This window comes from Myiozetetes cayanensis, unplaced genomic scaffold, assembly GCF_022539395.1.
Source record: "Myiozetetes cayanensis isolate MyiCay16 unplaced genomic scaffold, myiCay2020 scf1, whole genome shotgun sequence".
NCBI lineage: Eukaryota > Metazoa > Chordata > Aves > Passeriformes > Tyrannidae > Myiozetetes > Myiozetetes cayanensis.
In genome coordinates, this window is record NW_026086604.1 from 65,868,416 (window position 1) to 65,892,298 (window position 23,883).

General features: G+C 38.7%; 1 protein-coding gene and 1 long non-coding RNA gene across 2 annotated transcripts in view; both read right to left on the minus strand.

Moving 5' to 3' along the window:
* Nucleotides 1-300: 300 nt before the first annotated feature.
* The window catches only part of LOC126635861 (uncharacterized), a 1,135,091-nt gene continuing 1,111,508 nt past the window's right edge, over nucleotides 301-23,883 (minus strand). The window contains exon 2 of the long non-coding RNA XR_007627815.1: nucleotides 301-5,202. This is a non-coding gene — a long non-coding RNA (uncharacterized LOC126635861). The remainder of the gene's footprint in view (nucleotides 5,203-23,883) is intronic.
* The window catches only part of RPRD1A (regulation of nuclear pre-mRNA domain containing 1A), a 47,064-nt gene continuing 23,481 nt past the window's right edge, over nucleotides 301-23,883 (minus strand). Inside the window, exon 7 of the mRNA XM_050307437.1 lies at nucleotides 301-8,994. Within this exon, the coding sequence (XP_050163394.1) occupies nucleotides 8,845-8,994 (150 nt within the window). The 3' untranslated portion in view covers nucleotides 301-8,844. The remainder of the gene's footprint in view (nucleotides 8,995-23,883) is intronic.

Here is a 23,883-nt window from a genome sequence, read left to right on the forward strand (position 1 = left end):
TACCCACCTCTGAAGAACAGCAAACTTCGGCTAAACTAGACGGTATATGAGCATAAGTTTATTTTTAAGAATTTACAGTTCTAGAGATAGGACCTCAGACCCTTTAATGCACTGCTTCCTCAATGAAAATTGTCACATGGAATACAGAGAGTAATAAACCTCAAAATTATTATCAACTGTTTCCTCAGCATCATCATTGTGAGATCTTGTCTGACTACTAAGTATAGGAAGCATTTACATAAAAGCCATTTCCCACCATGAGATTGAGTGAGCAAGCAATAAACAATAATTTCAAAGATGTTTTTACAACAATGTTTTATTAAATATGAAAGAGCGTACATACAGGTGCGTTATTCTGAGGACATAAATTACACAAGGATTACAGGTTCTGTCAGAAAAGCACAATAATGAAACATCTTTACATTTCAAACTTTTCTTGTTAGCTTTTAACAAATGAATCTATTTCTGTTGCAAACAAGTAACGAGTGCTATTGAATTTTTGCAAATTCCCACAAAAACATCATGCTTAGTAGGATAATTTAAATATTGTAAATATGAATTCTGAATTAGATTCCTAAATAACACAATGGAAGAGATTTACTACTTAATCAAGATAAATGACACACTGAAATAGGAGCCAAGACAAAATTGGTCATTCATTAAAAAAAAAATTCCACTTCAGACACTACATTTGAGTCTGCCTTCTTTACTTGCAGGAATAGTCACTGTGATTATATGCATGAATAACGAACAGAACTGGCCCTAAATATTTATAGAAGTAATCATCAAATTTTAAATGTGCTGGTTTTCACTGATCTTCCCACTGAAAAAAACCCACAGCCACAGATCTATATGCTTATGTTTCAAGAGGCTGACATCCAGCACTTCGGTAGAGGGCCAATCAAGCCTGTGTATGATTTCCATGTCTTCCATAGTTGTCTGCACAGCTGGCTACTGCATCCTATGTATGCATTTTGGGTCATCACTGAAGTACCAGACTGAGTTGCCACTGACTTGTGAGAGCAGCATTAGTCCGTGGAAGTCTTAACACGCTGTCTTCAGGTACACAGGAATGTAATTTTGTCATAATGAAAGCTCTCAGTTTGACACTCAAGACTACTCAGATAAAATACATAATAAGCATGTAGATTGGGTTGTGTTGCTAGGGATTAACAGAGGTGTTTTAATATATTAATACAAACATTAACAGAGTGAATCAGACAAGCTAATGTTACTGCAGGCTGTAGTTTAATTTCCAAAAGGAGTAATAAAACATAATTTCTAAGAATAGTAATTTTTGTAACTAATGACTTCACATTTATTTTTCAAACCACAGATTTGGGGTAATGTTCCTGATATCTTTCAAAACATTTTGCAAAAAACACAGCTTGAGCCTGCAAACACTAGATTATACAAGCAGTCCCAGTGACCTCCAAGATAAGCATTCTCATATGGCAAAGTGCTGCAGGAATCTCTTTGCTTTTTTTCAGAGAATGCTCAATAAAAGTGCAATATAGTGAAGCAAATAATCTAATTATTATGTTTTTATTATTAGATGAAAAATGTTCAGATATTTGATAATTGTGCCTTTTGTAGTGTGGGCATTCTGGTCTTCATAGAGTCAGACCACGTAAAAAGAGGCAGGCAGGTTATACCCATACATTTTCTTTCCCAGGGTGGTAACGCACCAAAGCAGTTCTATTGTGAATCCCTCCCACAGCTAAACCATTGTGCTGCCCAGTTTCACAGTTACTTCTGTTTGGACGGAAGTTCACATTCAGTTTGCTTTACATTTCCACCCAGGCATGTTCTCCCTTCCGGCTCCTAGGCACCCTACCATTCCCCACCCAGCCTCTTTTCTTCCTGAGAGGTCAGAAGTATGTACATTAAGCTCTGGAACCTGAGAATTTGGAGGTATTTTTTGACACTACAGGACCGCCTTTGTATCGTACCATGTTATCTCCTGCTATACTATTACAGTCACAAGATAAATCTTCTAACTACTTGATACCTGATGCCTTTTCCATATAAATAAAAAAAAAAAAACAATGTACCATTCAGCCACTAATATACAACACTTGCTGTAAAAGTGACCTTTGCCTTCCACAAGTCCTCTTTTCCAAACAAATATTGAGGGATCATTTCCAAAATCCCAGCTATGAAAAACTCCTTGAAGCAATCAATTTCACAGTAAAATGAAGAAAAATATATCCAGAAAATAACACTCTCTCAAAATTAAAACTTATATACATCAAGAAGTTTCTTCCTCATTCTTTTATCAGTTCTACATTATCTGTAGATAAACAATGTTACCACTAAGAGGTATGAAGAGGAAAAAAAAAAATCTAGTGAAGTAAGTGTCATGTCTTTTTTAAAACTCTCAAGAGATCAAGAGAATTCAGCATACAACTTCATTATTATAATTATTTTCCATTAAGGCAGCAAAAGACTGTTTAAAAATTCCCTATGATTTTGAGTATCCAGGACAGATCCTTCAATGCAGTCTAACAAGCCATGTCACTGTACTTATAATCACCTCTGGGGATAAATTAAATTTTCCATGGATGGAATTCAACCGCTGTCCTTGTTACAGGGACTGGGACCAGTTTATTACTATGTGGGTATAACCAAAACTGTGTATTCTACACCCTGTATGTCATTTCTGATGGACTGTTAATAATGGGTCATTTGCAGGAACTGGCCAAGGGCAGCTTCTAAGGAAGTTGCCTGGAGGCCTGCTCTGGGAGTGGATAATGCTGAGTGGCACAGGAAGTGGGAGGACATGGGCCAGTATTTGGAGAGCTTCTCTCCTCCAATGATCTGGAAATTCATCCCTGAACAACTGCGGGACCCTGTTAGAGTAGTAAGATATGTGGAAGGAAGGTCCAGAGATGGGCAGCTTATGACAACATGCTGGGCCCTGGCCACTGCCTACCAGTCGCTGCTTGGTGTGGTACAGCACCTTCAGGAGGAGGAGAAAGGAAACAAATCAGTAGGTACTGTGTCCACACAAATCAGAGCTGAACCCGAGGGGAAAAGAAGCAAATCAACAGGCACCTTGTCCACACAAACCATGGCTGAGCCAGAGGTAAAACAAAGCAAATTAACCAGCACCATGTCACTCCTGTCCAGAAAAGAAAATCCAAGACTAAATCAGTTTGCTTAGTGGATGACAGGGTAGAGGCAGGACCTTTATGCTTAGCAGAAGAAACAGAGCCAGAAATCATCCACTCGGTCCCTAACCTGGGTGATCTGCATGAGCTGCGGAGAGAGTTCATGCGACAAACGAGGCAAACGAGTCCATTTTGACATGGCTGCTCCAAATCTGGGACGCCACAGCTAATGATACAATTCTAGATGGGAGTAAAGCAAGGCAACTGCGATCCCTGTCTCGAGATGTAGTCATTGATCAGGGGATTGTAAGAAGGCAGGAAACTCTAAGCCTCAGGCAGTGACTGTTGTCAAGTGTGAGGGAGAGGTATCTTTGTAAGGAGGACCTCCATGAGCAGCAAGGACAATGGAACATGATGGAACAAGGTATCCGATGCTTGAGAGAATTAGCCGTACTGGAGATAATCTTTTCAGAAGACGAAAGATTCCCTAAAAGTCCAGACAGTGTACAGTGCACATCCCAGATGTGGTTAGAGCTTGCACAGCTCAGGCCAGAAATGTATTCCCACTACTTAGCAATGTTGCAATGGAGGGAGGGAGAGGACAAGGTGTGTGCACTGCTTGGTAAACTCAGGATTTATGAAGACTCTGTCACTGCCCCATTACGAGCCTGTCGGGGGTGGCAAAATACAGTGGAAGGACTATGAGTTATGGAAGAAGGAGTGCTACCCGAAAAACAAATAAAGCTGAGAGAAGATAGCAGGACTCAGCTGAGGACTTTAATACAGAGACAATGTGGCTAAACCTATTGTTAGGTTGATGCCTCTGTTCAGGGGACATGTGCAGACATATTTCCCTCTGTGGTTGAAGGACTTTCTCCTGTGGACTTTTTGCCTTTCTTTCATAGGACAATTTACAGTGGTGTATTTTGTCCCACTTTATTATATTTTTTACACAAATATTCTAATATTCTAATATGTGGTTGGTAATTACAAAACCCAGTTTTAAGATTGTTTGCCCCTCAGAATGTTATAAACTTTATTCCTATTTTCTGATTGGCTGTTGTTGCAGAGGTTTCCTCTATTTGCATATGTTCCACCCATATTTTCCCTTATGGTTTTGTACCCTCCTCCTTATGCCCAAGTTTGCATAATCCCCTCCTACCTTTTACCTTATATGGAAAACCACTCTCCTTTTTCCTGAATGTTCCTTCAATAAAGGCTCATTTGTTTCAAACTCAGCACTTGTGTGGACCCCTTCGTGAGCTGGGTTTTGTCATGACGCGTGCTACAAGCCCACATCTGCTCTGTGGAATCAAAACTGGCCGAAAGTGTCCAAAGCCGGGAAGAAAAGACTGAAGAGGGCCACCAGAAGCTAAGAGAGGAAATTAAGGAAGAGATCTTCCATAATTCGCCAGGGTAAACAAGAGTCTCTGCTATCAGGAGTAGGCATCCCCCAGCTAAGGAGAGAGAATTATAGAATCATAGAATCATAGAATAGATTGGGTTGGAAAAGACCTCCAAGATCATCAAGTCCAACCCCTGATCCAACTCTAATTACTATATCATGGCACTAAGGGCCATGTCCAATCTCTTTTTAAAAACTTCCAGGGATGGTGAATCCACCACCTCTCTGGGCAGGCCGTTCCAATGCCTGATCACCCTCTCTGTAAAGAATTTCTTCCTAACATCTAACCTAAACTTCCCCTGGCAGAGCTTGAGCCCATGTCCCCTTGTCCTGTTGTTGGTTGCCTGGGAGAAGAGACCAACCCCCACCTGGCTATAACTTCCCTTCAGGTAGTTGCAGAGAGTGATGAGGTCACCCCTGAACCTCCTCTAGACTAAACAATCCCAGCTCCCTCAGCCTCTCCTCATAGGGCTTGTGCTCAAGTCCCTTCACCAGCCTGGTTGCTCTTCTCTGGACCTGCTCCAGCACCTCAATATCCTTCCTGAACTGAGGGGCCCAGAGCTGAACACAATACTCAAGGTGCGGTCTCACCAACACAGAGTACAGGGGAAGGATCACTTCCCTGCTCCTGCTGGCCACACTGTTCTTGATGCAGGCCAGGATGCCATTGGCCTTCTTGGCCACCTGGGCACACTGCTGGCTCATGTTCAGCTTCCTGTCAATCAGCACCCCCAGGTCCCTTTCCACCTGGCTGCTCTCCAGCCACTCTGTGCCCAGCCTGTAGCGCTGCAGGGGTTGTTGTGGCCAAAGTGCAGGACCCAGCACTTGGCCTGGTTGAACTTCATCCCATTGGAGTCAGCCCAACTCTCCAGTCTATCCAGGTTCCTCTGCAGAGCCCTCCTGCCTTCTGGTAGGTCGACACTCCCTCCCAACTTGGTGTCATCAGCAAATTTGCTGATGATGGACTCAATCCCCTCATCTAAATCATTGATAAAGATGTTAAACAGGACTGGGCCCAGCACTGATCCCTGGGGGACACCACTGGTGACCGGCCGCCAGCTGGATGCAGCCCCGTTCACCAGCACTCTCTGGGCCCGGCCCTCCAGCCACTTCTTAACCCAGCACAGAGTGCCCCTGTCCAAGCCGTGGGCTGCCAGCTTTTCCAGGAGTATATTATGGGAGACAGTGTCAAAGGCTTTGCTGAAGTCCAGACAGACCACATCCACAGCCTTCCCCTCATCCACCAGGTGAGTCACCTGATCGTAAAAGGAGATCAGGTTGGTCAAACAGGATCTGCCCCTCCTAAACCCGTGCTGGCTGGGTCTGATCCCTTGTCCATCCTGTAGCTGCTGTGTGATTGCACACAGGATGATCTGTTCCATAACTCTGCCAGGCACCGAGGTCAGGCTGACAGGCCTGTAGTTACCAGGGTCAGCCTTGCAGCCTTTTTATGGATTGGGGCGATATTTGCCAACTTCCAATCATGTGGGACCTCCCCAGTGAGCCAGGACTGTTGGTAAAGGATGGAGAGCGGCTTGGCAAGCTCTTCTACCAGCTCCCTCATCACCCTAGGATGGATCCCATCTGGTCCCATAGACTTGTGAGGATCCAGATGGCTCAGTAAGTCACTAACTATTTCCTCCTGGAATACACGGGGGCTATTTGGTTTCCTCTCTCTGTCTACCAATTCCAGAGGCCAGTTGCCTTGAGGGCCACCTGTCTTACTGGTAAAAACTGAGGCAAAGTAGGTGTTAAGTACCTCAGCCTTCTCCTCATCTCTATTAACTATGTTTCCCTCCGAGTCCATCAAAGAATGGAGGTTTTCTTTGCCCCTCCTTTTGTTATTAATGTATTTATAGAAGGACTTTTTGTTATCCCTAACAGAAGTGGCCAATTTAACTTCAAATTGCGCTTTTGTATCCCTGATTTTCTTTCTGCATGATCTAGCTGTCTTCCTGAATTCTTCGTAAGTAGCCAGCCCTCTCTTCCATAGTCGATAAACTCTCTTTTTATCCCTGATTTCCTTCAGAATCTCCCTGTTTAACCAGGCTGGTTGTCTTCCCCGCCGGCTTGCCTTTCGGCACACCGGTATGGCCTGTTCCTGTGCACTCAAAACTTCCTGTTTGAAGCACATCCATCCCTCCTGGACTCCCTTGTTTTCAAGGGTTGTTTCCCAGGGTATGCTCTGGACTAGACTTCTGAATAGGTCAAAATCTGCCCTCCGGAAGTCCAGCGTAGAGGTTTTATTGTTGTTTCTCCTTGAATCTCTGAGTATTGAAAATTCTATTATTTCATGATCACTATTTCCTAGGCGGCCTTCAACCACTATATCTCCCACCAGCTCCTCTCTGTTTGTAAACAGCACTCCCCCAGATTTATGGTTTTACCTCCATGAGCATGGAGAAGATATGAGGAGGTGGGATGGAAAATCCACCTCTTCCTTAGCAGCCCAGGTACGTGAATTGAAAAGAGGAACAAGTACCACAAGAAACTCTTCAAGGATAAACACTGCTCCTGTCTCTCATGGTCAAGACTCCAAACAGTATAGAAGTGATGATGTTATATGTGATCCTCTCGAAGGGACCTCCAGGTCATATTTATGGTAAGAGAGCAACGAGTACCATGACCAGGACTAGGGGTGCCCTGCCTCTAGCCAGGTAGAGGAGAGGGACAATCGGGTCTATTGGACTGTGTGGATCCAACGGCCTGGCACATCAGACTCACAAAGATATAAGGCTCTAGTTGACACTGGTGCACAATGTACTTTGATGCCACTGAGATATGTAGGGGCAGAATCCATCTCTATTTTTGGGGTGACAGGGGGATCTTAACAACTGACTCTACTGCAAGCTGAAGTGAGCTTGACCAGGAAGGAATGGCACAGACACTCCATTGTGACTGGTCTATAGGCCCCATGCATCCCTGGCATAAATGACCTCAGGAGTGGGTATTTCAAAGATCCAAAAGGACATCATTGGGCTTTTGGGATAGCTACTGTGGAGACAGAGGAAATTAGAAAGTTGGTACAAATGCCCAAGGTACAGATAGGCATTTTTCAAATCATTCCTCAACAATTACATGCCTCATTCCGATTGATCAAAAAGCCCAAACTTTCCAGCAATCTGCTGGATGCCCGTCTGTATCTTTAAGTTTTTAAGTGACTTTAAAAGCTGATGCATAGTACGCTAACAAGGATTCTTCACAAATTCAGCTGTTCATAGACAAACACCATATTTGTGCCATGCAGAGGAGATTTTTAACTTGGCAATAATTTTATGCTGTTTGAATTCTACACAGGTCTGAACTGTCTCCTCCTGTTGTGTGAGAAACAGACAATCGAGATCTAGAAATCTTCGCTGGGGTGGGTCCAGCTGGTAGCCCATGCTGGCCTCCAGGGTTTCTCAGTGGAAGAGGATGTACAGCACAACTGTATCATCATCTTGCTTCATGTATGGATGGTACGTAGCATTGCCAAACATTAATAATGGGCATTTAGCAATTGAGACAGTTTAGAGAATGACCTTTCCATTTAATTAAAGCTGTAAAATAGCTTCACATTTCTGGGATTAACCTTTTTAGATGGAGACAGATGTTCTAGAAAGAGATTAGAGTACAAATGAATGGTCCCTCGATTTAGAAACTAAGTAGCTGTAAAAAGTTACAATTTTGAAACATAATTAAACTGGTCAATTGTATAGTTTCTACACAATGACTTTTAAATGATACAAAAATATTGCAGTATTTTGAGTCATTTAAAGATCTTCTCAGTGTAACATGACTTATGTTTTCCAACAGAAAATTGGTTATTAACATTTACCTCAAAATAACTTTCTTTTTTTGGGAGTGGGTAATTTAAATGTAATGGACAGTAAGATCACTTTTAACTTTGCATTAAATTGCATTGACCTTTTTGCAAACCTAAGCCTGTGATTTCCACATTTCACTCCCCCACTAGCAACGGAAACGTCTCAAGTTAGAATTATGTTTTGATTATATGTTGATCTACATTAAATACAGGGTACATAAGAAAAATCTTAGCATGTTTTTTTACAGGGCACTCAACTAAAATCTTTACAAAAGATAAGATAATTATTAATTCTTCAGTGTAACAGACCCATATGCCACTTTTATAAATGTACCCTTATGTTCACTCGCCAATAAAATAGTAAACAAATCAACTTTTTAAACAATTTTTTATAAATTATTAAAGTATTTTTACTGACACTCTCCAACAATATACAAAAATAATACTACAAGAGTACCGATCAGTCTGGCCTACCCCTCATTTCACAGAAAAGCAGAGGTTATGGAAGGATGTTCTTGTAATCAGTCATCACTGTAGATGTCTCCTGCAAACGGTAGGTGTACATGGCTGCCTGTGACGTTGGGAAGTCGTGAGAGATCAGGCAGGTTCTGGATCCTTGACCTGAGTTCTTTCCGTACTTGGGACACTCTGGCTAACTTGCGTTTGTACTCCTGTAACACAAAAGAATTCAATATGAGGTTCTTTTGCTAATACCATCCCTATTACTTACTGCACTTGACAGTAATTAACTTCCAATTTAAGTATTCCTTCTGCAAGTAAGATAAACAGGCTTTAACAGGTGAGATACCAGAAAACTGGCTATTTTGGAGACAGGCATCAGCTCTAGCATTTCTTCAGCAACTGACTTCAAAAGCACAGACATGGTATTATTTTGCTTTGAATTTTAAGTACGTAAATGCTAAACAAGGAAAACAATCCCAGTTAACACAACCACAGGCTTTTTCCCATGTAACTAGTAAAATGGAATTATTCTTAAAACTTTATTATGAAGACTTGATACGCATACACTATTACCACTCACAAACTATGGGAGGATAAAGTTACTGATGTCATAGAAGTTATTTTCACCTCATATTGATGAAAGAGTAAAAACCAACCAAATATCCTCTAACCAGGCCTGCTGATCTGCCCACCCAAGCTGAATAATTTTGTATTAACTTTTATTATAAAAAACATAATTTGTCAGTACATTTATGCATTTAACCCTGAGTTTTGAGAAGCTTCTTGAACTGGAAACTTAGGATTTCTGTGTTGGAATACCACTCATAACTGATAAATTTAATGATCATGAGGCACTTTTCACTTGAAACAACATTATACAAGACGAAGTATTTAAAAACGTAAATCAGTGCACTGAAATATAGTTAGTGCTCACCTATTAAGAACATGAGACATAATGGAGAAGAATACCAGTTTGTATAAAATGAAAAGTTATTCAAAAATATAAGAAGATTAAGGTATAATTCACAGAAATATTTAAACTTCAAATACTTGGAAAGTTCGGAAAGCAGAAGCAGCTAAGCACTAGCAGGCAAAGTTGTGCTTCATGAAATTATACCACAATTCACAACACATCAAATGCAGATGCTTTCTAGAGTGGCTGCAGGTTTTGCTGCAGCCTGGGAATGGCTAGAAATAACAACAAATACTTAACCTACAACTTGGACAATCGACCCATGGATAACCAAGATCTCATGATTATAACCACTTCTAAATAATAGTGGGTAAAAAATTCTACATCATCCTGCAACAGTGCCAAAACACTTGAAAGTTCCAACAAGTATACAAACACTGTGCAAAGGTCTACAAAAGATAACAATCATGCTGTTTATTATCTAAAGATAATTTTAAACATAGCATGGAAAAATAAGGAAGGACAATGAAAGGACTTTTTGGTAGTAGAACCCAATACACTAGTAAAAGTATATCCCCACATACCTGGGGAGTGATCAAGATTATTGGACAAGGTCCAATACACATTAAAAACAATTTGCAACCACTAGCAGCAGCATGACCTTCTTACCAAGGGTAGTAAAAGAACCACAAGATATCATAAATTCTTAACAAGATGGTAAAAATAATAAAAATAAATAATTAAAAAATAATTAAAAATTAATTAAATCTTTACATAGAGAGGAACAAAGTGTCCCTGAATTAGGATAATCAATTCCTTGATATCATTTATCTTTCAAAATCAAATATTACATACAGTTCAGAGTCTTACAAGACATTAAACACAGTGAAAATACTACAGATACCCAGTCAGCGGAACTGTAAACATTTGGTAACAGTACACAGGGTAAAGCAGCATTTCTTTTATGATACAGATGACCAAAGAAGTCTTTACAACTGTGAATCCCTTGGTGCTATAAAAACCATCACTCGCTCACACTTGCCCAAAATGTTCTCTCTGGTACAAATGACTTCAGGATACAGCTGTGGAAATTAAGGTCTTTCCTTACAATAATGCCCAAAGGTCACAAATATTTCACTGTTTCATATAGAATACACATTCATATATAATATTACAGCAGCATTGAGAGGCGTCAGTGATCTGAGTCTGCGCAAGATGCATAGTCCTTTGCCAGCGTGTAAAACGCCAGTAACAGGCTACTTCTCACCCTTCGCATTTGCATTTCAGTTGAGGTTGCACCCAACTATGCATTTTAGTTGAGGTTGCAGAGATATACTCCTGATTATTATTTTAGGGAATAGATTTTAATGTTAAAGGAGAAGACAGCTTTCAGGTTGCATTGTTTAGTAAAACAAACAATTTGGCAATATATAGAATATTAATCAACCAATACACTCCAAAGGCCTAAATTTCGTAAAAGTAACTATAAAATCCCTCCAGCAGTTAAGTTTTGTAAATAGCTGAATCCTGTACAAATTTATTCTCCATCAATGAAGAATGTGAAGCAACGAATCAGTATCCCTTTATAAGCTTGAAGCCTGATGCCCGTCAAATATGCACAATTACTTAGTGACAGACTTAGCAGCTATATTCTCAGAAGACTTTACTCCAAAACCTGAAACACGCCTTATATTAGACTGTCAATTGCTTTCCTCCTTTAAGATTCCCCTTAGCTGATAACAAATAATTTCCATAACAACATCACTTTTCTGACATCCAGTATTTTCCATATAAATTTCGTCTGGCACTTGTTGCCTAGTGACTATCAGCTTGATCAATATTACTGACAGTAGGTTCCTTCTTTTCACTAAGAAAAATGTTCTCATACATTCAGTCTCCCATATAAAAAAGTCATCTTCCTCTCGCCAACGCCTCTGACATAATGCACACTATTGGTTAACAAAAACTTGTTCCTCGTGCCTTCTCAGAAACAGAGAAACCTGAGAAAGTTTGCTCAAAACTATAAAACTATAGTAAATAAAAAAAATAGATAAGATTTTGTAGTTCATTATATTATTGATAAGCTAGAGAATGCAATTTTAATCCAATTTTGCTAATCCAAAGCATACGTGAGATTGAAAATGCAGGTTAGATGTTCATAGCAATCCTCCCCCACAATTAGAAAAATTATTCACCTTATCCAGAGCACCTCTTTTCCCACGACACTCCTGAAACCATTCTAGAAATCACTGGAAATCTCCAGTTTTGATGACCGGTGAGCAAGTTTAAAAAAGGGCTGATTTTCAAGTGCAGTGACCCAGCAGTTTTGAGGTACTTTCAAGACAGATGTTTTTCATAGTTTGATTCTATTTAAAATCACTAGTGACTTCTGAAAAGGTTTGCTTGTATAATTTTAAGGTTGCTATTGTAGTTCTGGCATTACCTAAGCAGTCCTGGTCTGTTGGAATACAAGTATCAAGTACTCATTACCAACAATAGTCATTATATGTACAGGCTTTATTATTTTATAATAATAGCATGCACAGGTACTACAAACTATATGTTGAGTGTGACTTAATTAAAGCAGAGGCATGGGAATGGGGATATCTTGGTGTTGATTTTGATATCTTTGCTCCATTAGAAGTGCTGTATACTACACAACCAAATAACAATTCAACCATTTTTTTGACACTTATAAATGGAAAATTTTAAGTGGAAATCCTCATGGAGAATTTCAATTTAATTTTCATTATGCTGATTTTTAAGATACACTTCCAATCACCCTTGTGTAAATGAGGCAAGATTCAAGCTATTTACTTCAAACAGTCAAGGACGGGCAGAAGTGTGATGCTTTCTTTGGCTACACTGAGAATAATTTGCATTTCTTCCTACCTATGGAGAACCTTACTCTTGGGATACATGGGCAATCTGATGTATGGAAATAAAGTCTCTTCAATTTCTCCAGTGGTTTAAGATAACACTACTTTCAAGCAATAATTTTTTGTACTTCCAGTCATAAAAGCAGGTTTATGAGATAATTAGAAGAACTTATTTTGCTCATTAGAATCCCACTGATTACTACAGTTTCCATTACTTGTCAGTGTAGGATATGGATATTTTGTGAAAGCAATGCTAACAACATATGGATTCAGCATCTAGATTAATAGTGATTCTCTATCAAATAAGCACCAGGCAAAAAAGCCATATAATTTTTGATTAGACACTACAGACACCACAAATAATAAAAATGTGGGCAGGCTAAACAGGTTGAAGAGAATATTTTCCCTTTCAACTAAAATAGATCTTAATATAAAATTTCTGCAATTACCACAGGAAGGTGGTACAGATAAAACAATTTGAAACTTTGTGGATATGCTTTCCCTTTACAACATTGATATGACTTTGAACCTTTATCTTATCACTGAGGCTATGGTATGCATCTAAACACTGTGTGGTAGGAAATGTATAGCAAAGCAAGAATAAAAAAGTCTGCAGAAAAGGCCAGTATTTAATCTGCACCCCTGTTAGCTACAGAAAGAAAGGTAAGGTGGAAATCATTACTTTCAGTAAAGAAAAACAAAACCCAAAAGGCTTAAAGGGCTCTTAAGGTGTTGAGAGCATGTGTGTACATCAACATCCATGGCTGGTATGTACACCATATTTAAAACAGAGATCTCTGACTTTGTACATCCATTAGAACCTTCCAGTTTCAGGTGCAGATGTCAGAGCTGTGTCACAGAGCAAGGCTTCTCATGTGCTGGGCCCAACAATGCAGGAACCACTAGAAATTTTCAAAGGTTCAGACAAAATAAAATATTTTATGATAACCTGATATCTAGATTTTGAAGTTCAGAATCACAGTGATTTTTAAGACTCCACTTTGTTAAAATCACATGCCTCACCCAGTCTGGGTATTTTTCTGCAAGGAAGACTGACAACTACATTTAAAGGAGCCAGATAAATGAGCAGGGTGAAATTTTGTGCTGCCTTTTAAAATTTGGCATGCCTCATTCTTCAGCAGTATGATTAAAAGCTCAACCTATTTACCAGTGTTAAGGACAAACAAACCCCTGAAATAGCTTTCATTTAAAACACTGAACTGAGTTGGAACACATCTATATGCTTCACACAAGGCTGAAAAACCAAGGACAGTTATGAGAAGCTTAGGAAAGGACTGACCTGGCTAACCTTCCATTGCACATTGCGTATTTCCTAGAAAACAGATTTCTGGAAGAAAGCTGCAACTTTTTGGTGTGTTAATATCTAACTGTTTTCTATTACGTCTTGTCACATTTAGAGCTAAATGAGCAATGAGCACACCTACCTAGTGACTGCTTTGTTTATTCCTTATTGTTCTGTGCATTGCCCCACGCATTACTAACTGTACACATTATTTTGTGCGCAGATTTACTTATATTCTCATAGGTTTTCTAATGGCATGCTTCACCATTACAAAACACAATTTATTCTTCAGAAACCTTCCTTGAACTGACAGATCAAAATGAAATGCATCGTCTATTTCTGGCTATCCCATTTTTCTTAGTACTTAAAATTACCAAGAACTTAACACTTAAAAACGAATTTTCTGAATTAAGTTAAAGTATTAGAGACTCCTCAGCCTGTCTGCAAATGAAGCAACAGGAAGCAATGAACTCAGAAGTGTGAAGCCCACAAACTAAATTAGTGAACATCTGGGGAAGGCTTGATTATGTGACTTTGTCTACCATCAACTGTTATGCTGTGGTACAGACTGGAATACACTGCAGGTCTTCAAATCATAAATTCCTGAGTGAAACAGTAGTAAATAGGAACAAAGCATTTTATCAGGACATTTCCCATCTGAAGAGTGATTATCAGAAATGCAAAATCCTTCACAGTGGTCACAAACTATTCTTCCCATTCCTCGAACATGCAATTTCTTTGTCCAGCTCCTTTCAGCCTAAAACTGCATCTCAAATCTCATTCACTGCAGTCTTGACTCCTGGTCTCCATCTCTATTCCTGGAGCACTGTTCCTAGAACCAACCCTTGTCCAGCAAGGATGTTCAATGCCTCTCAGACTCCTGCTGTGCCTTTATTCACATGCAATAAAAACACTCACAACTGATTTTTACCTACCTCTTCCCATTTCCAACCCTTCTGACTCCGTATCTAAGTTCCTCCCTCTCCAATCCTCAGCACTTATCATTCTGTCTATAGTTTTGGTCCCATTACACCTGTTTTTCTCCAGTCCTATACTTGGCCTGTCTCTATTCTCTATTCTGTGCCTTTATAGTACCTTCATGAGGTTTTTCTATTACCTCATACCAGTTTTTGCTTCCATTCTCTTAGTCCAATTGAATTCCAGTTCCTCCCATTTCAGTCCTAAATGATGTTATACTTTTCTGGCTGGTCACTCCCTAATTTCTCTGCTCTCACATCATGGAGAGCAAACAGCCAAGTGGTCCCTGATCAGCCTAGAGAACAACTGCACACAGTTGCAATTGCAGAAGTCTTCTTGAGTCTGAACTAGAAAACTGTCTGGTAGAGAAGCTCTTCATAGAAGTTAGCAATGTTTTAAGAAATCTCTGATGAGCATATCAAAAGCAAGATTTTTCCAAAGGCTTGTAATTTAATTAAATTCAGGTTGATTTTCCTTAGTATATCAAAATGCATGTCCCCTCAGAAAGAAGGATTTCCCTATTCTGTAGTAATTTGAGAAAGAACATAAATTATTTGATTTCAAATTACAAACTTGTCCTTAAGTTCATTATTGAAGATTGTGGCATTGTTGACAAAAAGTTGGTCAATGTTTGGGAAAGCTGAAGAAAAGAAAACAGGTGGTGGAATCACCATCCTTGGAGGTGTTCAAGAAGTGTCTGGATCTGGCACTGGGTGATATGGTTTAGTGGTTTAGGGGCTACAGTGACAGTGCTAGGTGGATGGTTGGACTGGATAATCTTGAAGGTCTCTTCCAACTTTGATGATTTTATAATTAGGCTTGATTAGCGGGAGTATTACTAGGCTTACTTAGTTTATATTTATCTCCACTCAATCATAAAAGGTCCAGGGTGATATTAATTTATAAAATAAATTACTATATAAAGACATTGCTTTAATTAGACAATCTCTACAGGATTGAACTTAAAGCATTCCAGGATGGTAGGTATGAGCAGCAGCTCAAAAGAAAGATACCTGCTTGAGGTTAAATCTGGCCTCCTTGTGTTTTATTATCTGATACAGTATTTTTATCTGATTCAAAATTTAGCCATTATATAAACTCAAAACTACACACTTCCAAGAGATGCTTAAATTACATTCAATCCTTAAGTTTTAAACCTTGGCTAACAGAATGGAGTTTTGGAGAACTGATGACAAGCAATCAAATACTTCAGAACAATTCTGAGCAATTGTGCTCAAATACTCAAGTTGATACTCTATACAGACACAGAAGGGATAAAGCAGAACAGTTTTGAAAATAAGAAAATAAATAAATAAAATTAAATGGCTGGAGGCTTATAGATGCCTTCTTAGTTTCAATCATCCACAAACAATCTAAAGGAAATCTCAATTAAAGGATACCAGGATTTAATTTTAAAGGAATCTCTGAGTGAAAAAATTTAATGGTCTATAAGAAAAACACATCTTTATCAATGCATTTAAGAACAGTTGTGTAAAGTCTTCAGACTCAAATATTTACTGTACCTAAAAGCTGAACTATAAAAATTGTGTGCGTAAGATCCACATTTCTCATTTCACACACCCCGTGCCTGTAGGTCATTACAACAGTCTCAGTTCCAACTTCAGATTCCACACTTGCAACTCATCTTTCTAAATCTAATGCTGTGAGTGTTGAACCACAAAAACATGGACTTTGAAGTTCATTATTTAACAGAGACAAATGGACATCTGAAAGTATGAAACTGCTGTAAAGTCAAGACTTCATGTACTTCTTTTGAAGATGAAAAGTGAAACTGAGAACAAAAGTAGCACTGCAGGTCACCACGTATGGACTTATCTATTGCTAGTCACGTTACAACTGTCTCAAATCCTTTTCTTTTGTCAAAGACAGATCTGCATAAGAAGCATAAAGCCTAATTTTATTGTAGCAAGGCTAAGCACTAGTAGCAGTCTAATCCAAGCAGCAGAGAATTTAAAGGAGGCTAAAGCATATAGCTTTTGCAACTGCAGTATAGAGCCACTCAGTGTTAACCTGTGAGCAAGAAAGAAAATGAGAACTGTTTGATTCAAAGTGTTTTATTGACCTGAGATTGGGTATTAGCTATATTTAGGGTGAAATAAATCTGCAATGCAGATAGAGGACCCAAAATTTCAGCTACAGATGAGCCCAGACTGTTGACCTTGTTCATTTAAAAAATCAGTGCAGGTCTATTCACATAAAACTGGTCATGGACCTTTTGAACAAGTTCCTCCAACTATTTTTATTTTTAATTATTCATGTTTGTCTTTCATTTTCAAAGTTCATACATTACTCTTATCCAACCTGAAGAAAGAGCTGTGAAGGACAGGCACCTTACAATCCCAGGAAAGCCTTACCTGAAGAGCATGTGGCTATTTCTCACAGATCTTTAAAGAATGGTTCTCAAAATAAGCCAAGAAATGCAGTGGGTCATCCCATATATGCACAGTCTAATGAATTTTATCAGGTAGACAGTTCGATATTACATTTACACTTGTCAACTCATTCTCACAGTTTCATTAAGTAGGTTGAAATATCCATTTTAGAGACACAGATTCTAAAGAAGGGCATTAAGTTACAGCTCAAAGATATGTATTCACAAGCCTGATTTTTTAATGGTACTTGAAAGTGCTCAGTGTCAACTCATAATTGAAACTAGAGTTTACATGACTAATATGAATAATCATCTGTGTACGACAAATTGTTGATACGCTGCATGGTGATTTTTGTGGTTTTCTCACATTTTGTGTGAAACAGATACTTCAAATGTAGTATTTAGTGATGAGGATAGGAGCGTTAAGAAAGGTAAAGTTGGAAAGGAGAACAACACAGCAGCAGCAGATATTTTGATTTACTTGCCCTGTGGGAATATCTCAAATGAAAACTCTACTATGCATGAAACAAGCAAAACTGCACCTGTTCTACAACCACCAAGGATCAGAATCTAAATTTTCCAACAATTCACATAAATACAAGTTCTATCATTTAAAGAAAGTACTTACCCTCAAGCTTAAGTATTAAAAAGTCTGTCTTAGCAAAGTGATACCAATAAAGTCACAAAGCAATTACAAGAAAAATTCACAATGTGAAAGTCTCTTACCAATCAATCAATTTCAGGCAGCAAATCTGGCACATCGACATTTTATACATTATTTACCAGATTCCAAATTGCTCAAATAGCAGGTTTTATTTTATAACAAAAAGGGTGTAAAAATGAGGTTGTCAGGGAAGAAATTATGAACAACCAGAGAAGAAAAAGTCTAGAGAGAAAGCAGAACATAGAACAAGTAAATAACATTAAAAAGAACAAGGAAAGCCACTTACAGTTCTTTTTCTGAACTTTTCTTTCCCATTATGAACTATTTTGTTCCCAAAAGCCTACAGCTTGCAGTAACCTCACTAATGCACATCTTTCTGTGATCTACTCATAACATCTATCAGAGGTTAGCAATCACTTCAGTCTAAAGTGTCTTAGCTTTTTAAAGCCTCTTTCATCCATTCAAGCCACCTATATTTCATTAAAAGGATCTTTAAAATCTTTATTCTGGCTTATATAGAAGCTCTAAAGAGTACTTGTGGGGTTTCCTGTTTTGTAGGTCTGTGTTTCTATCTTCATCCAGTTGTGGATGAAGAGACTTTGGAAGATCAGGTCATGAGGCAAACATAGTAAGTGTTGTTAAAGTAATTTATTACTGATATTTACAAATATCAGTATGAGTGAGTAAATCAGTAGACTTGTTATGGGGGGAGGGAAGCAAATAACATAAAAAAAATCTTTTGTTCTTTCAATTTTCATCCAATTTTTAATAAATGTGTTATTTTGGAATGGAGGGGAACATAGGGAAGAACCATTCGTTTCAAAGCAGAGCATTTCAGATATTCCTGATAAAGATTCTAATGAATGAGATTTCTGACTATTCAGTAGGCATCTAAACATAGTTACTCTTCTTCATCAGTTTCTCTATATTCTTCATCTATTTCTCTATTTTTTAAACTAGTTGTGTTTCCAGTGTTGAAAAAAACAGAATTATACCAACTAATAAATCACTTAAACTTCCTTTTCTGCCATATGTTTCTTGCATATCGGAATGCAAGTCACTTAGATATATTTGCACCAAGTACATTACCCCGGGTTACTTGTATGACAGACACTCTAAGCTTCTCCCTTATTCACACTAAATCTGCTCTCACAAACTTGATACTGCTTTAAATTTGTACTAAAGGTTCTAAAGGAAACCTCAGGCTCTACTTCCATTTGTGTAGACTAAAATAAGATTCTAGAAGCTTTTCCTTTGTTTTTCCTTACAATGTCTCAGGAAAGCAAGGAAGTACATGGGGTTTAGCAGATTTGATGTCCAAACTGCAAAATAATAATACCTGTCTCATTTCACTCCTGAGCTGCTTCAAATTCCTTGAGTAAACAAGACCTGAAGTAGCAATGGAAAATGCAGAAAAGGGCTAACCACAGTAGCAAACTAAATTGAACGCAAATTCATTATACACAGCTAGTAGGGCAATTTAAAAATTTTTTTATTAATTGTCTATCCCTACTTGCTCAGTAAACCATTAAGGCTGGTCTGCGCATAAGCTCATGCTTCCAGATCTCTTGTAAATGTGATGTTTAAAATAGAAATAAAAATAAAGTACACCCAGCACCTGACGTCTTGGACTTCCATCAAGGGAAACAAAACCAGCAGTTCTGAACCTGCAGCTGAAGTTTGGGCAAGAGCTGGATAGACTGGCTGCCACAGCAAAACCCACCTGCCAGGACATGTGGTGGGCTAGAGTAAGTGTTTACCAAGAACTATATAAATTTCCCCTGTGTATGTTTCCACCCTACTGTGAGGCAGAGAGCTCAAGTACTTAGGAGCATTTTGCTGTCACTCTGTAGTGCAATCATCATGGAAAAGTGCAACGTTTCCCCCCTGTAGGGGTGGGGAGAAACATGACAATGAACAGCACTAAATTCAAGGTACACTTACAGTAAATTATGTATGATTTAGCCATGACTTATAATACAGTATAAAGACTTGTGCCCAAACTTAAGATACCATCCTTAAGAGTGACCATACAAGTCACCATGCATTCAAAATTAAAAAAAAATAAAATTAAAGGGCTTGCCTTGTAAAGTAAAAGGTGATTTCTATACTGACACCCTGCAAATACAAACTAACCAGGCACCACAAGCTGAATGGCTTAGCAACCCAACCCAAATATGTCCCTCAGTGACTCCCAGCCAGCTCTAGCAGGTCTTCGATAGTGCAGTAACAGCAAGAGGAGCTTCTGCTGAAAGCCTGTTGATGGTGCAGAGTGGACACACTTGCCCCTCTTTGCACAGATAAAAAGAATAAACTACAAAATCATGCTTTTGTCACCATTCAGGGAAAGTGACTTGCTCACAGCTAAGTTATCAAGAAGAGTCAAGGGAACAGCAGCAAATAAAACCAGCAAAAATCCATCCCCACAGTCATTCATATAGAAATGGAAAGCTGCAACTGTGTAGGGCATATTTCATTATCTTGCCAGATCAACTGAAGTTCGGAGGATAAAGTTTATTGTGCAACATGGCAAAAGCTGTCTGACATCACATAAAAGCATGCTACGTGCCCCAATGTTGGAAGAAAAAGCACTGTTAATCACACATGTGCCATGGAGCAGTGAGCAACATGTTTTAACAAGTAAGTCTGTATGCAGCAGCATAAGAGAAAGATTTTTTGCCATTAAACATTTTGAGGGATGTAGAGAATGTGTCTCCTGCAGAAATTATTTCAAGGAAACTCTGAACCTCATAGCAGTCAGAATTGCCCAGTATCCCTCCCTTCCACAGCAGCACTGAGAGCCTTCCTGCTGACCCTCACAGCAATGTCTGTGCATGGATATTTTTCACTAATAGCTTTGTTTTTACTGGAGCTCTAATGAAATTCAGCATTTTCCAGCAATCTCCTCCTACCGAAGCTTGTGCACTACCTCATGTGCAGAAAATAAATTTGCTCTAAATCTTAAATCATGTAATACAATTAGGATTTCTTAAATTAGAAAGTATGTATTTAAATGCTAAGCCTTTATCAATTATATTGGAAGATGCAGTTCCAGCATTTATGTTCAGCATTTTATAACTGAAGATCATTAAAACCTACTCTATGCATCTCAGTCTTTATCACTTTTGGTATTTCTAAGAGTAGTTTCTGTAAACTCTCTTGCTCTTTTAGTTAATACCTAACTGAATTATAGTTATTCAGACACCAGAAGACAATGAATCCCTAAATCCAAACCTGAAGTTCAAGTGATGATTATCATCTATCCTATGGCCCACAAACGGATTTACCCTCAGAAGCCTAAGCATTATTGCTTGCTGTTTAACAGAAGCTTAAGTTAAAAGCTACAGCTGCTATTGAGTGTGAACAATTTTTCTGATCATGTTGCATGAAAAGAACATTAATTTTCCACTGACTACAGTGGCTGCTATCCATCATGGCTTCAAGGATTTGGGGCTAGGATATTTGCCAAGTTGTAAATGAACACATAGAGCACAGAGGACACAAAACGAGTAAGTGAAATGCTCTTAGTCAGCACACTGACAGGAACCTTCTCCATCATGAACAGTTAGATTTGGAAAAAATTATGCTAATAATAATTTTGTGTTTTACATATGCATCAACACAATAATTTTCAACTACCTGGCTTGAAAGTAGTTGCATGATCTGGTATAAGTAACACTTAATAATATTAGTAAGCCCAATAATAAAGCAGCATCCTTCTAGGTCTCAAGGATTAGTACAAAGCATAGCAGCTCTACTGGAGTGTGAGTTGGGGAAAAAAGGAAGATCTTGGTGTTCCCAAAAACTGGCCTTGATTCTTCTTTCTGCACAAAGCAGAAGACACTAATCAGCCAGGAGATAAAAAGAAGTTTCAAGGTGCTTCTTTCCAGAAATGCTGAGAACATGGGTACAAAACAGCTGCAGAAGAAAAGCCCAGTACATTTTCAATGACATTAGAATGATTTTCATTTGCAGGCATTGCAGCAAGGGAATGCAATGACAATCCATATAAATTATAGGTGAGAAGTTAGCCAGGAAACCAAGAGTAGTCGTTTAAATACTGCTTTCCGGAAGATAGCCTTGCATGTTAAATTTCTTGCTGCTGTGTTCTAAGACAGCGCTACTGTACAAGAAATCCAGAAAACTGGGAATTGTTAGTTCTTGAGAGGAACATGTTGTCTGAAAAAGTTCATGCAGGTTCCTCAAAACTAAACTAGTGTGTAACGATCATACTTTCTGCCTGGGGTTTGCACCTGCATCACTGCTTTATTCCACAATCTTTCAGCCTGACAGTAAAAACTCTTGGAGATAACACTCATAAGCAAGAATGCCAGATTTCTTCCACAGATAAGAATATTATAAATAAGGACCTTCCACTCCTATATCTTCAGATAAGCTAAGCATGGTAATTGTGTTATGGCAAATTAATAGGTACACACGCAGACAGAATTTAATTCTCTGTACAAAGGTTGAATCTAATATCATCCTATGCCAAACAATGGGTTTCTGTGCAGGAAATGGCACTCAATTCAACTACATGACCTGTGACAGCAAGCACAAGAAATGCCTGTCTTTCAAGATGGCATACTAAGTTGCTTTAACAGTCAGTGTATGCAATACTAATTAGAGCAGTACAGCTTCTAGATTTAAATCATCTAAATCTAAAGAATTTTTAATGTACTAGTGGTTTAAAACACAACAGCAGCAACAAAAATCACCACCACCTAAAAGCTTTCCTAGGGCAAAAGACAGAAGGTGGGGAAAGAGAAAACCATGATCTACTGGTACCCAGTGCAGTATCTCTCTTACATTAGTTATTATGGAATCATCGTAGATGAGTAAGACTGAAAAGCTATGGAGTGAAGCTACCCATGAAGTTTCAGTTCAACAAAACCCCCAATTTTCTCTGGATGCCAAATACTCCAAAATAAAGTTGATGATGACACAGCTCACCAAGTTTATCTATTAGACATACTGACCTTATAAACGAGCCACCACCTTTTGCACACGCTTCACAACGGATGGTTCTGATGGATGTCAATTATCTCCATCAGAAAACAGGTAACTTAAGACAGGAAATGCTATGATGTTTCTAGAACACATCTAGAATTTAACTTGGCTTCACCTTGACACTTGGGTAATGAAAAGCACCAGATTCAGCTTTCACTTTTGAGTCTGGATATGTAGGATAGCAAAGACAAAGTGGAGGGAGGCCAAGAAGGAGGTTCTATACAAACACAACGTTCTCGGTGCTCACTTAGTGACTGTGGTTTGAGGAGAATGTGGAATAAGTGGTAGGGCAGAAAAGAAGAAATAAAGTGATGGGTCATTACAAATAGCAAATAGGGATGTGATGCAGAAAATGTGATTTCATATCTAATGCCCTTGCAGAATCATTCCTCCTACTCTGGTAGCTACTAGCAACCTAGAAATAAATTACATCAAAACTTTTTGTGTTTGAAACACTGCCAAATGTAACACTTGGGGGAGTTATACCATCTGCTGTCTACTGCTTTCTACCGCCCCCAGGATCAAAGGGCTCACATTTACTGAGATCACAACAGTTCTGAGGCTTGTCTTTAAAGAAGTTATAAGGAGCTCAGTGCTCCACATAAAATCTGAGAACTGTTTACAGGCAAAAATAACTGTGGTACAAACAAACAATGATGTCCTTCTACCCCCTTTGTTGGCTAATGAACTAAGTATTTGGGCTGGAGTAAAATGAACCCTTGATACTGACTGAAGAGAAACAAAGGAAGAAATACATAATTAAGAATGGAAGGAGGTCATGAAAACCAAGTATTTGAGGAATTTGAGCAAAATAAGCATTTACTTGATGTCTATGACCGCAGTCAGATATAAATCTTGATTCTCCAGCCCTCTTCACATTATGTTAATGTTCTACTTTCAGAATTCACTTTAAAATAAGTGTCTTTTGAAGGGTCGAACTCAAAAGTTCAGTGCTTATC